General features: G+C 41.8%; 1 protein-coding gene across 3 annotated transcripts in view; it reads right to left on the bottom strand.

Annotated features, from left to right (window-relative positions):
* Nucleotides 1–17,564, bottom strand: part of NCAPG2 (non-SMC condensin II complex subunit G2) — a 79,470-nt gene that overhangs the window by 16,249 nt on the left and 45,657 nt on the right. The window contains exons 15-25 of one of the 3 annotated variants that reach the window (XM_030826375.1): nucleotides 15,865–16,087; nucleotides 15,521–15,633; nucleotides 13,523–13,696; nucleotides 9,662–9,732; nucleotides 8,547–8,700; nucleotides 8,263–8,436; nucleotides 7,219–7,335; nucleotides 6,998–7,138; nucleotides 6,472–6,571; nucleotides 4,212–4,399; nucleotides 2,735–2,875 (exon numbers count right to left, since the gene is read on the bottom strand). In XM_030826375.1, coding sequence (XP_030682235.1) covers nucleotides 2,735–2,875; nucleotides 4,212–4,399; nucleotides 6,472–6,571; nucleotides 6,998–7,138; nucleotides 7,219–7,335; nucleotides 8,263–8,436; nucleotides 8,547–8,700; nucleotides 9,662–9,732; nucleotides 13,523–13,696; nucleotides 15,521–15,633; nucleotides 15,865–16,087 — 1,596 coding nt within the window. Of the gene's footprint in view, nucleotides 1–2,616; nucleotides 2,876–4,211; nucleotides 4,400–6,471; nucleotides 6,572–6,997; nucleotides 7,139–7,218; nucleotides 7,336–8,262; nucleotides 8,437–8,546; nucleotides 8,701–9,661; nucleotides 9,733–13,522; nucleotides 13,697–15,520; nucleotides 15,634–15,864; nucleotides 16,088–17,564 lie in introns of all 3 variants that reach the window. The other 2 variants (XR_004033047.1, XM_030826374.1) reach the window with 2 other exon arrangements.

Raw genomic sequence — 17,564 nt, forward strand, 5'->3', positions numbered from 1 at the left:
TGGCTATCTTAGGAGATTTCATTTAGGCATGACTAAACAACACTGCTTTTTTTTTTTTTAAGAGACATAGTCTCACTCTGTTGCCTAGGCTGGAGTGCAGTGGCACAATCACAAATCATAGCTCACTGCAGCCTTGAACTCCTGCCTCAGTCTCCCGAGCAGCCAAAACCACAGGCGTGTACCACCATGCCCAGCTAATTTTTAAATATTTTTTAATAGAGGCAGGGTCTCACCATGTTGCCTAGGTTGGCCTCGAACTCCTGGCCTCAAGCGATCCTCCTGCCTAGGCCTCCCAAAGTGTTGGGATTATGGTGTGAGCTACTGTGCCTGGCCTAGACAGCACTTCCAATAAGTCTTCCCACACTTCCTCTGCCAGGGTTATAATACAAATTTGAATATTTAAGTCAATTATCACCATATATCAAATAGCACTGTTTCTCATTAAAATACTTTACATCTTAAAGTGATTGTTGTAAATGCATTTCTTAAACAGTGAGACAAAAGACTATTGACAGATGAAAATAAAAATAATAACAGCATAAGGGATAGGAGAACACAACTGGAGATTCCTACCATGCAATGGACAAGCATAATTTCTGAAGGTACTGAGATAAGTTAAACATGCATGCTGAGATCTCTAGAGAAATCACTAAAAAAAAAAAAAATTACACAAAAGATAATATAAAGTCAACAGAGATAAAATGGCGTAGTAAAAACACTTAATCATCATAAAAGTGACAGGAAAGAAAAAAAAACCAGAAAGACTAACAGAACAGACCAGACTGATAGAAAAAAAAATTAACATTAACTTAAACCCAAACTTATCAATAAATTCATTAAAGTCAAATGGACTAAAAAAAAAAAATAGAATGGACTATAACCACGCCAAATAAAAGTCAGAGGTTGTTGGACTAGATTTTTTAAACCCCCATCCATGTGGGGGTGGGGTTTTAAAAGATATGCTATGCAAACACAAAGCACAAGAAAGCTGGTTTGGCTATGAAAATATCAAAGTAGACTTCATGAGGAGTCAGAGCCAGAGATATTCCACAATAATAGGAGTCAATTCATCAAAAAGAAAAAGCTCCCAAATACAAGAAAATACATGAAAAGAAAATTGACAGAACAAATGAAAAAAGAGACAAATCCACAATCACATATAAAATAAGTAGACAAAATCTGTAAGGAAATACAACAGCTGTCAACAAACTTTTTCTGTAAAGTAACAAAATGGTAAATATTTAAATAATATAGTAAATATTTTCACCTTTGTGGGCAGAGTTGCAATGGTCTCTGTCATAATTACTCAACTCTGCACAAAAGTAGCCAGAAAAAGCACAGCAAATGGGCACAGCTATGTTCCAATAAGACTTTATTGATAAAAAACAGATGGTGAGCCAGATGTGACTCACAGGCCAAACATTTTTTTTAATCCTTTTTAGCTACATAGCTCACCGGAATAAACAAATCCTAGTTTTTATTCTATTGTGTAATCTAGTAATTACTTTCCAAACCAAAATGATCTCCCTTCAAGCTTTAAGGAAGGCCTTAAATTCTATTTGATGTTTTAGAATTTAGTTAACATCTTTTTATTAGTCATAATTTTATATTACAAAATTTATGATTTACGTAAATATTAAAAATGCATATAATTCAATGACCTTCCCTGTCAGATTTTATCTTTTCATACAGAGAAGGTTTTTTCTCTGTATGAAAACATGATTTTTTACTATTTTCTTAAGAGGTGAAGAGGAAAACAACACCCTGAATATTCCATGTGGGAAAACACCATTTTTTGTTTTAGCTTGAATTATCATCCTGATTATATCATTCTTTAACCAAATAGGCTAATAACTTCTGTATTAATAATCATCTTCAATTCATCTACAGCTACCAGTAGGAAAATAAGATAGTCAGTAATAATGAACAAATTGTCTGTTTAAACTGATATTAGCTACATTTTTTTTTCTTTGAGACGGAGTCTCGCCCTGTTGCCCAGGCTGGAGTCCAATGGCGTGATCTCAGCTCACTGCAACCTCCGCCTCCCGGGTTCAAGACTGTCTCAGCCTCCCGAGCAGCTAGGATTACAGGTGCGTGCCACCATGCCCGGCTAATTTTTTGTATCTTTAGTAAAGACAGGGTTTCACCATGTTGGCCAGGCTGGTCTCAAACTCCTGACCTCATGATCCACCTGCCTCCGCCTCCCAAACTGCTGGGATTACAGGCATGAGCCACTGCACCAAGTCTAAACTGACATTACAAGGTTGAATATCCTAACTTAGAAATGAAAAAAGGTGGTGGAGGCTAATAATATAACATGCAAAGATATGTGAACTATTCCATAAAAGCAGTCCTAGAGTAGTCTTGTATTCTGCTCACCACTGATTACAACTACTTCTATCCTTTTAGGAGGGAGAATAATCTTAAGAAACTTATCAACTCATTTAAATCTCCTGAACGTAGCATAAAAGCATGTTCAAATGTAAGGACTATATTTCTGTTTTAATCAAGAGTGGTAATATCCTTGGTATATCTTTCACAATAGTCACATGAGTCTAAAATACTAACTAGCTATCAAACTCTGAGGTGTAGCTGCTAGGAAAGTACACCACTCACTCAAGCTTGAAAATTCTTAAAAAATACTTTGAGAAATGTAGAGAATGTGCTGCTAGTAGAAACACCATCTTGTGTCATCAATAAGAGGCACAGCAGTTTCAGGGTTAAAGCACTTCACCTTCCGTAGCTGGTGACTTATCTCAACCACAGGCCCAGCGATGAGAGTAGAAAGTACACCCCGGTGCACAGGGGTGTCTGTGTGCCGAGACTGAACAGCAGTAATGAACTCCAGAAGAGGCCTCTGAACAGAATAAAGCAGCTACAAGAAAACATATACGTCACTTTTAACGACTAAAAACCATCGTTTTGAAAAAAACAAAAAGACACTTTAAAATAAGTATTCTTACTATCCTCCCCCAGGACTCAAGGAGTCACTGATCTTGTTTGCCTGCTACCAGTGCCCACTACATTTCACTCCCAGGCTGACTCAACGTGACTCAAACCTCCTACGCACCACGGCCAGAAGATGATAGACGAGACCCAAAGCCCACTGGGAACTGCCCTGATGATGTTCTTTCCCCAAAGCCAAGAAAAACCCTCAGGAATAAGGAGGGAGAGAGGCAAAACATTAATGACATTAAAATAAGGCATCAGCTATGAGGCAATGTATTCTGACTAAAGCTACACAGGTTTGATGGGAAAACTAAAGGTTTTGGCACAAATTACATTACATAAAAGATCACAGACACTTGAAACAAATCCATCAAAAACAGGAACATTTCAAATTAATTCAAATTGAACTAGACTAGAAAAAGTATGGCCAACAACCTTCAATGACCTCTATCAGCGAAGGACACTGAGTCTTCAATATTTCATAAATAGTCTCCCATTTAAGCATTTTTAAAAGTCTTCATTAAAAAATAATAGCTCATTGATATTTTTAAGCTACCACTTAGAAAAAGTAATGGCTCTCTCTGATAACAACATCATGTGGTACGAGAACTGCCATGACATTGTTTTTAGGATGAAGCAAATCTGGCAGACAGGTTTTTATATGAAGTGCTTATACAACAATCTCACTTCACATCAGCTTTCAACCAGCAAAGGGAAGCCACGGGCCCCTTCAAGGTCTGTGACTCTCGTTTCCAACCTGGAGAAGGTTAACATAGGACAGGGAGGTAACTCATGACAGAAATTAGCATTTCACCTGGCAAGATGCCTGTCACTCTACAAGTATCAAAATTAGCATCTTTCAAAAGAAAGGTATATTTTATTTGGAAAACTCTGTGAAATTAACAATTATGTGCTCAGAACCTAGAGCAATCAGTCCTCTGCTTCCTGTCCTGCCATCTGGTCAACCTGAACTCTTGGGATCCTGTTCTAAGACCATTGGGTAGAATCTAACAGCTGGAGCTCCCGCCCTTCCTGCCTCCAGCCCATGCACAGGGGTCATCATCTCTCTCTCACTGTATCCACCACGGGGGACTCCCACACCGACTCCATCTCTCTCAGTGCACCTCACCAGCAGGGACCTCCTACACAACACTGCACATCACCCGAGCGTGAACAGCACAGCCAGGGCTCGTGCATCTGTGTAGGTGTACCCAGCCCTGAAAAGCCCATCTAGCGAACCCGTCCTGGGGAGGCCTGAGTACCCGCAGGCCTTCTTCCGGCTGCTTCCTGAAGCTCCGTGCAATACATTCCAACATTTTCTGAAATACTTTCTGGACTGTGTCCAACAGCATTGCAACTTCTTCATCTGAATCTGTTTTCTGAATCAAGGAACTTCCAGTTATCTCTTTCAGAATGTCAAGAAGTAATGAAACATAAAAAAATCCCTTCACTAGAAAGAAAATTGGAATATATCAGTTTTCTAATCACACAAGTTTGTTGAAATCATTACACATTTCTCACTTAACACGTGTATATAATGGTAACAAAAGATTATTACACTTTGGTATTTGGTGAGCCAATACCAAAAGCCAGGTTGATCAAGTTAACCTAAATTCTAACCAAAATAAATAAATAAGTATGACGTTTGTCCAATTTAAGTATAAAACTGATATCTTCAATAACAATAATAGTGTATTAGACTTAGTCACTAAACTAAAAATTGTGTTCATTGCACATGTGAACATACAGAAGTTTAGCAGTGTGGTTCCCTCAACACCTGAATTAAGAGAACAGTGTTGTTGGTTCTGTTTTATTTTTAGAGAACAGACATACAATGAAACTGGCTACACTGGAGATCTAGAATTCTAGTTATAATTAATTAGCTCCTCCAAAAAGTAAATTTTTTAAGTAATAAAAGTAGATTCGGTCCTTACGGGAAAATAATTCCTAAATGATAAGTGAAGTTTAAAAAATAAATAATTTTGACTTTCAATCATTAAGCTTAAGTATAAAATGCCGTTTTCACAATAGAAGTGAATTATAAAGAATTAAACAGGCTGGGTATGGTGGCTCACGCCTGTAATCCCAGCACCTTGAAAGGCCAAGGTGGGTGGATCACTTGAGTTCGAGACCAGCCTGGCCAAGATGGTGAAACCTCGCCTGTACTAAAAATACAAAAATTAGCCAGGCACGGTAGTGGGCGCCTGCAATCCCTGCTACTCGGGAGGCTGAGGCATGAGAATTGCTTGAACCTAGAGGTGGAGGTTGCAGTGAGCCGAGGTCATGCCACCGCACTCCACTCCAGCCTGGGTGACAGAGCAAGACTTGGTCTCAAAAAAAAAAAAAATTTAAAAAGCTGAAGCAAATAATATTGGTCTATTTAACATTTACTCTTAAACCTTAGATCTGTTAAACAAATGATGGATGATTTTGCTTATAATTAAAGATTAACTAAGACACTGCCCAGGATCCTGGCTCCAGTGTTCTCCTAGCATCTACTTCAGTTGCAACGTCATGAAGAAAGACACACTGGGAGTGTCCACACACACAGACCCCTCTGGAATCTGCCATGAAGATATTTAAGGCTATGGGAAAGAGACTACAGATGGATCCACTAGAAATTGGACTACCAACTTAATCTAATTTTCAAAACTTAATGTTGAATTTACTAAATATTATCATTTTCAATCTCTTCTAGCAAATAACTAGGCTTAAAGAAATGTCACCATCAAATGTTGAGGCTTTTACAGATCTCAGTGAGAATTAAATGCAGCACTGAGATATTGGGATACTACTTAAAAACCATCCAGAAACAGGTTTACACAGCAGTCGGCTACACCACAGAAGCGGTGGGGTGGGAGGCTGGCCGTTAGGGGCTAGGAGCTAGGAGCTAGGGGCTACGGGTCAGGGGCCAGGGACCAGGGTCCCAGCTCAGCAGTACTCTTCTTTACCAGACTGTGATCAGAAGGCCAAGGAGATATGGAATGACCCCAGGTGCACTCCCCCTGGCCCCACACCCTTTCCCGTCATCATCTGATGTGACTAGACGGCTGTCCTCTCACTCACTGTTGCCATGGGTTACCCTGTGCTAACTCTTTCCCTGTGGTAACAGCAACTTCCGGGGGTCCTGGTGGGGTACCACTCAACAATTCCTGACTCACGGCCCCATCCACAGGAGCACATGGCCAGAGCAGAGCCAAAAGGTGATGGTTTCCCACGCAGATGCCAGGAAATAGCCACTAGCCCAATCCACAAGGAAAGTCAGCCTGGCAACAAAACTGACCACGAGGACAGGCAGAATCCCAAGGACCCTGTCACAAACTCTGGTTGTAGTCATGTCTGACACAGAAACACCTTTGAATTTCCAGGCTGCACCACCTAACAAATCCCTTTTTTGGGATACGCCAGGTTGCATTATAATCAGTCACTTAAAAGTGAGAGTTCTGAGCTACACAGTAAAGGAGGGAGGGAGGGAAGGACTGGTTCTGAGTATTTATTGCTCTAAAACAGCCCTGACTGTACCTGTTTGCATGATTCCAAGACTCCGCTGTAAGAGTTGCATCTGAAACTGACGGTCACCAAGGCCTACCATAACAACATCTTTACACACAGTCAGGTAGGTCTGTAAGAGACAGACACAACTTAGCAACAAAGGCTATTTTAAAAAAGGGAGTAAATCCAGCCTCACAAAGCTTCTCCTATCCATGTGCTAGTTACCTTATAAAGCAGATTTTTACAAAGATGTTTTATAAAGGAATTTTCATAAAGATACATTAATTCTTGTTGTTTTCATAAGAAATCTAGAGACATATTTTATGTAATTCCAAAAACATAATCGAACACCTGTTATATGTAATGTATAAAATTACACTGAAAGTATGCAGTTTATGCTTTGCGAAAAGATAAACTAGAAAGTTAGATAAATGCCACTGTAAGTTTTTAAGAATAACACTAATGTCTAAAATTACCACTCTAAAGTAGAAAATGAAATCCTCAAACATAACAAACTTGGTAAAGAGAAAGGTTTCTGTGTCTGAAGACTTCTAACCTGGATAATTTGCTGATAAATGACCCTATGAAGCTTCAGATAGTCTTCTTCTTGATCTTGAATAAAAGATAAAATTTTGCTTTCTAACCAAAAGCCAGTGTCTTCCAAAATGGACAAATACACCTTTCCTTCTGAGCAGAACTGTCCAAAAACAAGAAGATAAATCAGTAACAAAAAGAGCACTGCGTATCAGCCAAATAGAGGGCCAGGAGCAGGCGCACCTTGTGCTGAAGATGGATGCTCAGGCGACAGTGGAGACCAAAGGCTCGCAGGGCAGCTGCTTCACTGAAGCCACGAGGCTTCCCACCCGGTGCCTGCAGAAGTGACTCCAGATCTGCCTGTAATAGAAAAAACCCAAGGGCCACATGCTGACTGACAAGGCACCACCACACCCCGTACAGCAAGAACAATGGAAAGCACCTGATCCTCAGGCGAGCTGGAAAGACCCCGGCTCTGGTGAAGCCCAGTGTCTGCTGACTCTGCACCTGGACGTGAGGTGTTGGGTGGCGTGGGAAAATGTACAGTCAGGTGAGCAGGCTCGGCTCACCGTCCACAGCTCTTGCCCTGCATGCAGCACTACCTGTCCTCTCCCTGCCTCATGACCAGGCCCCGTCCTCCCATCTGCCCTGCACGCAGCACCACCCGTCCCCTCCCTGCCTCATGACCAGGCCCCGTCCTCCCATCTGCCCTGCACGCAGCACCACCCATCCCCTCCCTGCCTCATGAACAGGCCCCGTCCTCCCATCTGCCTGGCTCCACTCTGCTGGGGCTTTGCTTCTGGTACAGTCACACTTGAGGGCAGCGTGACAGGGTGTTCAAAGGGCTGGCTCCTGGAGGAGAGGAAGAGATGACGGCCTCCGTGAGACAGCTGGGAGCATGATGGGTTCCCAGGAAATGCTCTGCAAACATTCCCAGAAAAAACTGCCAAGGACTGCAGGGAGTGAGTGTCCACATGAAAGGGTATGTGACACATCTCCTGCAGAGGGTGTGTTCTGAGAAACTAGGGCCATCCTCCTGAGTCCTAGCGCCCTAGCAGATGCAACAGAAATGTGAGATTTCTGAACACGTGTCAACTGGGACTTGACTCCCAACCTTGCCCTGGCCAGGCTCCATGCCTTGTACCAACTGAATGAGGTGACATGATCACTCTCAATTCTGTTCCAGCCAGAACACTTGTATAGCACTGTAAATATGAAAGCTTCACATCTTGATTTGTCACCCCCACAATCATAGGAAACCACTCAACTCTCAGGGCACAAAGTTACCTTTGACGTTTCAAGGGCTTTCAAAAGATGGTTAAGTTTCTTCCGAGGAGCAGAGAGCAAGCACTCGCGATTCTTTGGATGAGTCAGCAGATACTCAACATAGACCAATGCCAATTCAGGTTTGACTGGGCGTGTGTCATGGATCTGCACCCTACGTTTAGAAGCTGTGTTGCTCTGAAAGAAGAGACTGATAATGAAAACACATGTCCCTAGAAAAGCATATAATTTCTAATACACAGTTATCCTCACTCACCTAATTTTAAAGAAACATGATGTCAACCTACCTTGGCCTGGGCATGCTCTGTGGGCAGCCAGTTGTCAACAAGCTCCAGAATGTGCCCCACCTGCCCCCAGGAGCAGAGGCAATCCAACAAAGTGCAGTAGCTCTTGTCCGCAGCACCCTCCTCCCGGCTTCTCAGTGTGGAAATCACACCACAGCTGAAAATGTCAGATGGAAAATCAGACCGAGTATTTCAACAGAGACCCCCCTACTTTGTAAAAGGTGAGGAAAACCAAGAAGCTAAAATCTGATGGTGCATAAGCCTTTGTTATTATATTAGCACTTCCATGCTCTCCAATGCAGGAATAAATACAGTTTCCCACAATTGCTGCACAGCTGCATCCCACCACAAGACCTGAGACCAGCTCTGGACACTGAAGGAGCAGGGCACAGCAGCCACACAAAGCCCTCATCCTTCTTGTTCTGTGCCATCTGCCAGATTCTAGAGCAAGAGTTTCTACTTTTGAAGAACAATTTTTGTTTAGCATCAAAATATTCCTTTTTCTTCCATAAATATGAATAAAAATAATTTTTACTGAGATAATTACCAACATTGTAGAGCTCTAATGAAAAATATTATGTGAGACACAAAAGCCACAAATGTAATTAAAAATTTTCTAGTACCCATTTTAAAACACAAAGAGAAACAGGTGAAACTAATTTCAGTAACAATCTTATTTAATCCAATCTATCCAAAATCATTTTAACATGTAATCAATATTTCATCCTCTTCTTTTTGCCCCAAGGCTGACTCCATGTGTATTTTGTACTCACAGCACACCTCAGCTCAGATAGCCAAAGCCCAGGTGCTCAGGGCCACATGTGACCAACAGTGACCTTGTGCTCCAGAACCTCCCTGGTGTGGAAGTAACCCCAGACTTAAAGTGGAGTAACAGTTTCAGTTCCATGCAGTCTATTCTTTTGTCACGTACCAACTTAGGGCCCACTGAAAATCACATCCTGATATTTTCCCTACCACAGGGAGAGGGAAGGGCAGAAGGAAGAGGCTACAGTGAGCTGAAAGCTAAATGTTATGATCTGCTGACATGAATTAATAATTCAGCACAACAATGGATAGGATTCCTACTTTTCTACTGTACCGAAAAACAGAGCAAATACCTGAATGGAGGGACAGCAGAGGCCGGCATAAAGGACATTAGCATGAATAAAGGGATCTTGCAGCGATCCTCCTAAGAGCAAAAAAAGAAAAACAAAACAAAGCATATGTAAACACTATAAATTCTGAAAGTCTCTCTACGTAAATTCCTAATAACTTACTATCAAAGTTGCTCAAGAAGAACCATGGCAGTCCTTTCCATGTTCAAAGGGAAAACTTAAACCAGCCTCATGTTTGAGGGGCAGAGAAAATTACTTGATAAGTGTTATGAAAGTTTTATATAACATTTTACTACTTTGCAAATATTTATTAAGCATTTGCTATGTACCCAGTACTAATCTAGACCCTGGGAATATGCCAGTAAGCAGGATAAACAAAATCATATGCTGTCATGAACTGAATCTACTTTAAAAAACAACACTGATGAAACGAAAAAAAATTAACTCTATACACTTGGTATCCTGAACATAAATCTCAAGAGAAGGAAATTATTTAGAGAAAATGTTATAAAACAAAATCAGAATATCTTTAGGAAGACAGTATAGTTCAATGGAAAATGCAGCGGGGCGTAATGGCTCATGCCTGCAATCCCAACCCTTTGTGAGCTTGAGGTGAGAGGACTGCGTGAGGTCAACAGTTAGAGGCTACAGTAAGCATCCACTCCAGCCTGGGCAATGGGGCAAGATTATATCTATTAAAAAAAAAAAAAAAAAAGGCCAGACACAGTGGCTCACCCTTGTAATCCCAGCACTTTGGGAGGCTGAGGCGGCTGGATCACCTGAGGTTAGGAGTTCGAGACCAGCCTGATCAACGTGGTGAAACCTCGTCCCTACCGAAAATTCAAAATTTGCCACGCATGGTGGCTCACGCCTGTAATCCCAGCTACTCAGAAGGCTGGGGCAGGAGAATCGCCTGAACCCGGGAGGCAGAGGTTGCAGTGAGCCAAGATTGTGCCACTGCACTCCAGCCTGGGCGACAAAAGCAAGACTCCATCTCAAAAAAAAAAAAAAAAAAAAAAGTAAGCTTTGAGGCTACTGAACCAAATCTAGATCCAATCAGATTCAGTAGCCCAACAGCCGACGTAGCACAGAGGAGAGGAGTTAAGCTCTCAGAGTCAGCTTCTTCCTTTGCAAAACGAACACAGGACTGTTGGAAGAACCAAAGTGAACTACACCACACAGAACCCCAGTACAGTACTTAGAGTGTCCTCAGTGCTTAGTAAATTGCAGCTAAATTATTGTTACTAAAACAATAAGTAAAAGGCGGTACATACACCCTTCATCAAGAACACTCAATAAGAGATATTCTTGGCTGGGAGAATGAGGACATGGTGAATCCTAAAAAAATAATAATAATTTTCCTGAAAATATATATGAAACAGAAACAGACCAAAATCAAAATCTGATTAGGAATTAATTTGCATTCACAGTGACTCCATCCTTACCCCCAACTAAGGATATGGGAAGAAAATATCTCGTTAATGGCCAGGCACGGTGGCTCACGCCTGTAATCCCAGCACTTTGGGAGGCTGAGGCGGGCGGATCACGAGGTCAGGAGATCGAGATCATCCTGGCTAACACGGTGAAACCCCGTCTCTACTAAAAATACAAAAATATTAGCCACGAACGGTGGAGGGCGCCTGTAGTTCCAGCTACTCGGGAGGCTGAGGCAGGAAAATGGCGTGAACCCGGGAGGCGGAGCTTGCAGTGAGCCAAGCTCGCTCCACTGCACTCCAGCCTGGGCGACAGAGAGAGAAAAAAAAAAAAAAAAAGAAAAGAAAAAGAAAATATCTTATTAATGTTACAAGTATACTGATAATGATGGCCAATTCCATCTGTGTGGCTCATCCGTCATCTCTTTACTTAGAGAAGGAAGCAATTTTCCTTAGTGGTGGAGAGACTTCTTATAGACATACTCAGAATTAACTGAATCCCAAGACCCTCTAAGGGTTTCCAATACCCCAAGGCCACAATTGCCCTGTCCACCAACCCACCTGGTGTCCTATATGGGCTTCTGTTCATATTCTGAAATAATGCTGGTTTCTCAGCCCCAGGTCATAATTTCAGCTTTTTTTTTTTTTTTTTTAAAGAGGCAGGGTCTCACTCTGTTGCCAGGGCTGGAGTGAGTGCAGTAGTATGATCACAGTTCACTGTAGTCTCAAACTCTGGGCTCAAGCAATCCTGCCTCAGCCTCCTGCATAGCTGGGACCAAAAGGCACAGGCCATCAAGAACAGCTAATTTTTTAAATTTTATAGAGATGAGGTCTCACTATGTTGCCCAGGCTAGTCTCAAACTCCCAGCCTGAAGCAATCCTCCTGCTTTGGCCTGGAAAAGTGCTGGGATTACAGGTGTGAGCCACCACGCCCAGCTAATGAGCTTTACCATTTACTGGTAAATTATGGTTTGGCTGTGTCCCCACCCAAATCTCCTCCTGAATTGTAGCTCCCATAATTCCCACGTGTTATGGGAGGGACACGGTGGGAGATAACTGAATCCTAGGGGTGGTTTCTCCCATACTGTTCTTATGGTAGTGAGTAAGTCTCACGAGATCTGATGGTTCTCTAAAGGGTTTCCCTTTGTGCCTGGCTCTCACTTTCTCTCAGCCTGCCACCATGTAAGACATGCCTTTTGCCTTCCATCATGACTGTGAGGCCTTCCCAGCCATATGGAACTGTAAGTCCATTAAACCTCTTTTTCTTTATAAATTACCCAGTCTCAGGTATGTCTTTATCAGCAGCATGAAAACAGACTAATACAATTTTGGCAACTAATACAGTTTGCTTTCATGGACAGGCCATGCTTTCACGTCAGAGGCAGAATGAAGCTCAGAGCCTTGAAAGGGTTAGAAAAGGTACATGGTCCAAAGTCACATAAGCAGGTAGAAAAAGAAGCAAGAGTAACATTTAGGAAGAGAAATGTGGTTCATAAGACCTATGATCTTTCTATATTTAAACCACACTTTCTTCACAGTTAAGAATATATTTGCATTTTTACATGCTGTTAGCCTATTTTTAAATTTAGTTTTGAAATATAAACTTCCTTCAAAAGTAAAAAGTCAAGGAATGAGAAGGTCCTGCATGCAAATAGAAATCACGCAGAGAGAAGAGTGGTGGGAAGGGTTAGTTAAAGGATTCAAAATTGCAGTCAGATCAGAGGAATAAGTTCAAAACATCTATCCTATGACATGGTGACTCCAGTTAATAACAATATAATATATTCTTGAAAATCACTGAGAGCAGATTTTAAGCGTTCTCACCACAGAAAGGGTAAGTATGTGAGGTGATACTGGCCAAACGGTAAGTATGTGAGGCTCGATTTGGCCATTCCACAGTGTGTACATATTTCAAAACATCATGTTGAATACAATAAAGTATACATATTTTTTGTCAATTCAAAATAAATTTTTTTAAAAAAGAAATCACACACACAACTGTTTGCCCCAACAACACACACAACTCAAATACTTCAGGGACATATTTGCTTACTAGGTGGCTTCGGGTACCTAACTGCGCCCAGAACTTGAGTACTACTGTACCTCCATGTTCACAAAATTCTTTCTTAAACCCCTGCAAATCAAATTAGATTCTGAAATAATGTCACTGACCATCGGAGGCAGAAGAATCATGTGCTTACCCAAGACATTTCTCTGGGTGCTGAGGATATGGAAGCAGAGACACAAGATCTCCACCCTCAAGAGGGGCAAGAGAAAGAAACTATACTGAAAGGCAAACACTAATCCAACCCTCTCATTTTACAGGTGAGAAAACAGATCCAGGGAGGTAAACACGTTTGAGAACTTTTGTTAAATTCTAAACAAACGTAACCTTAATATACCTTGCTTACAAGTATAGTTCAAGACTTACCTTAAATACTTTCAGATACTCTGGAAGCACAGAGGCAAACTTGTTAATGGTGTAAAGTTTGGCCTCTTTATTATTTTCCATACTTCTGTCAATACTTTTCCAGAGAATCACAATGATTTCTAGTAAACCTGCCATGCATGCAACATCGTTTACTGACAGTGTTTTGTCCAGAACCTAAGATAAAAATAATTTTATTGTGAAAGAATCTAATCATAACAACTACTAAAAGGTAACAGCATCTCAGAGCTCTAAAGCAAAAATGTAAAGAATATCAGTCTTACCTTCATGTCTTTTACTCTCTACTTTAGAATATCCTAGGGAGGTAAATTTATTTTTAAATGCCCACCCAGGATATAAATTCCAAAGTAACTCTATATCCTTTAAAGAAACAGTTTATATGAAGACAACTCCTCTAAAAATGAGAACATATGAACTATCCATCTAGGAACGTAACACCCCATTAAAAAACATGCCTCTTCTTTCACTGTATCTTCTGCTTTATTAAAAGACATCACTTTGCACCACAAATCTCGATGCAGCGGGAGGGGAATGGTAAAGCCTACTTTCCTCCAAGGTGACTGCTACTGAAACTCAGCCACCAAAACCCAGCCTATCAGGTCACAGAAAGGACACAGTCTCTGGTTGGCCAACTCCACCCTACAGGCAGGCACAACACAGCCTGAGAGGCTGGAATAATGACTATGATCGACTACCACTAGATCATGGGCTTCTTTAGTTTGTTTTAAAATAAATAGACCTACTTACACTTTCCTGAGCATATGCTGAGAGTGCACAGTAATCACCTGAATGTTCACTTTAAACTACAAACACACTCTAACAAATTCCTCTTCTACCCAGAGCCAGCAGCCCCACGCTGTCAACGCTGCAAGCCACACATACGTGCATTGTGGCTGCATGCCAGTAAGCGGACATGCCCATTCACCAGCACAGACACACAGCCAGACCCACCAACAATCCCTGTTGCGGAGGCCTGTCACGCAACTCTGACGTATACTGAGGGAGAAGCCCTGAGAGAAGAAACTCAAACTCCACTGAAACCAAGAGAAGAACCAGCTCTGAAGCTCTGAACACTGGCGGTGAGGGTGTAGTGAGCCCAGGGAGGTGGCCTGCCCAACGGCTGTGAAGACGGAAGTGGCCCTCACTCTCGCTGAACTCTTCTCTCTATTCCCCATCTATTTCCTGTATGTTTTTGGTAAGTGCCTTCTGAACAATTTCAACCCAGCATAACTGACTGAAGGGCTGGGCTGGTGGCCCATCAGGGTGTGGAGGGAGACGGAGGAGAAAGTACCATGGGGCATGAGCAGGGCCTGGGTGAGCCATCTGCTGCCCCTGCTAGGAAGGACACAGTGGGGTCAGACCCAGAAGCACTTGGCTCAGGACCAGCTGTTAGGGGAGCACACCAGCACTGTGCCTCAGCACAGGGCAAACTGTGTTTTGTGATTTCCTTTTAAAGTCCAGTTTCTTAATGTAGTGGGCATTGTAAAATGACCCCAAAATCTTACTTTAGATGCCCACAAGCGTAGGAGTTTAGAAGCTTAAGATAATGCTTATAAGTAACAAGTGTGTCTAAGTCTTAAATGTTATTTTCTTCTAATATAATTGGTTACTTTGGATTCTGAAGAATTGTTGAATAAATTATACTTTGAAAAATATGGGAGTACCCAGAATCCAATCCAGCCATGCTACACCTAGGGTTGAATTGAAACACACAGAGACATTTAAGGTAAAGAAAATCTGGGACAAGATGTGACTGGTAAGAATTTTTCTTCTGTATTAAGTCCTACCTGAGCTCCAAAATGAACTCCCAAGGATACATAGCAATTCTTTCAAAAATATTATTTATGACCTTCCAAAATAACTTGTTTAATTAACAATACTAAAGGAATAAAGAAAACATAGGAATATTCCTAACATAATGGCCCATGGGAGTGATCCCACTGACGCACTATCTGCCCGGCCTGGCCCTGCTCTACTCACAGTCACATTCTCCTTCTCCCTTCCGTCCTCTTCCTCGTCGTCCTCTGGAGGCTCTCTCACTGCCCTCTGGATACAGGCATTTAAGCAATGACGAATAACGTGAATCAGCTTTGCTGAAATGTTTAGGATAAACAAGAATTAACGGATGTGTTTCTTCTACGAAATTAACTATCTGATAGTGAAATTATAATCCCAATTAGTCAAAAGTACTATTTTAAGGGAAATCATTCAGAAATGCATTAAAGTATGAAGCTTATTAAACTGACAAATGCTGAACTCTGTAATTTATACTATGCTTTTGGGGGAAAACATAATAAGAACTGAGAAATAACAGCACTCCCTACCTATGTTGGTGCAGGCGGTATGTTCGTGGGCGTACTGATAGAACCTCCTGGCAGCAGCGTGGTTCATCTGCACCAGGGTGACACAGCGCTCGCACCAGACCTCCTCTGGCTGATTCACAGGCAGGAAAGAATTAAAGATGAGGCTCACCAGGCGCCGAGACACAGGTCGAGAATCAGTTTCCAGACGAACCAGAATGTGCTCCATGGGGCATATTTTCCAAAACTGTGCAAAAAGCACATATGCAGAAGGAAATAATCAGTTGTGCCTGCAACCCTGGAAACAGCTTAAGAAAAATTTCAAGCATAACCAAAAAAGGAACTAATTTTTATATTTAAGAAAATTCACTTTAAATGACTATACCAAAATCTGTGACTTTCTGTAGAGAAATTAGAATTAATAAATCTATATTTTTAAAAGTACTGTTATATAAGGCACCGAAGTATTAGGTTGCTAAGAGGGTTAATTAAAATTACTTAACACCATGATTAACACACAGGAAACTCTCCAATGATAGCTATGATTGTCAATTAATATTTTTTAATTTCTTAAAGTACCTTAACTTTTGGCCCATTAATGTGAAAAGTGAGTAAAAATATATATACCGTTTTTGACATGGACACTCCATCTCCTATCTAAGAAGCAGGGGCATCACTCCTGAACCCCTGGGGCTGCCTGTCCCATCCACAGTGACTCCTTCTCTGACATAAGCTTGCCCAGATCATCATGGACCCCCACAGCCTAGTCTCATCTCCCCCCACCCATCTCACATGCAGCCTCCAGACAACCTGCAAAAATCAGAATTGATCATAGTCATAGTGTGCCTCTTCTCAAAAGCATTCGAACTACCTACAGAAAGCAAGCAGCAATCTTCTGCACAAGAAATTCAAGACAAAAGAAAAATGCAGAACATGACAAAGCAAAATTGAATGGCACCACATCAAGCCCTGCCTCAGCCTCCTCACCTGCATGGTGGGCGAAACCCTCGACCTTGCATTTTTCTCAAGAACCTTCCTCCAAGGACCAATCCTTCTTTCTGGTATTTTCAATTGGATCTTTCTTCTTTACCTCATTCTAACTCTTAGAACAAAAACCCACACACAAAACTCAACCTGAGGTTCCCATCTCCTGGCTCCCACCTTCCCTCCCCCTTGTCAGTCGACCTGCTCCTAAGTGTGCCTGTATTCCACCTCCACTTCCATATCTCACCTCCCAACCCCATCGACACTGCAGTCCACCCTCACTGAAGTTGTTATTGCCAAGGTCATGATCTCATACTGCAAATTCAAATAGACATATGAACACCCTCAACTCAGACAAAATCTGCAAGATCCGACACTGTCATTACTACCACCTGAAGCGCCCCTGGGATACTTCCACTTAGGCACTTCTTGGTATTTCTGAAAAAGTTACTGTAGTAAGGACAATAACCCCAAATCCCACACTGGGCAGTTTACTCACATTCTAGCATTGGAATGACAGAGCATTACCCCAGTACTTCAAGCAGCCACAGGACAGTGGACAGGGCCAAGGTTCCCAGCTCTCACCTACAGCCACAGGGACAGGAATCTTCTGCCAAACCTGACTGAAGCCTTGGAAATTAAGGGACTGGAGATTTCTTACCTAAGGGTGAGAGGCTGTGCTGTCACGGTTTAAGAGGACAAGAAAGAGAAAAATACTAGGACTCATATTCTGACCAGAG

This window comes from Nomascus leucogenys, chromosome 13 (assembly GCF_006542625.1).
Source record: "Nomascus leucogenys isolate Asia chromosome 13, Asia_NLE_v1, whole genome shotgun sequence".
Classification (NCBI taxonomy): Eukaryota; Metazoa; Chordata; class Mammalia; order Primates; family Hylobatidae; genus Nomascus; species Nomascus leucogenys.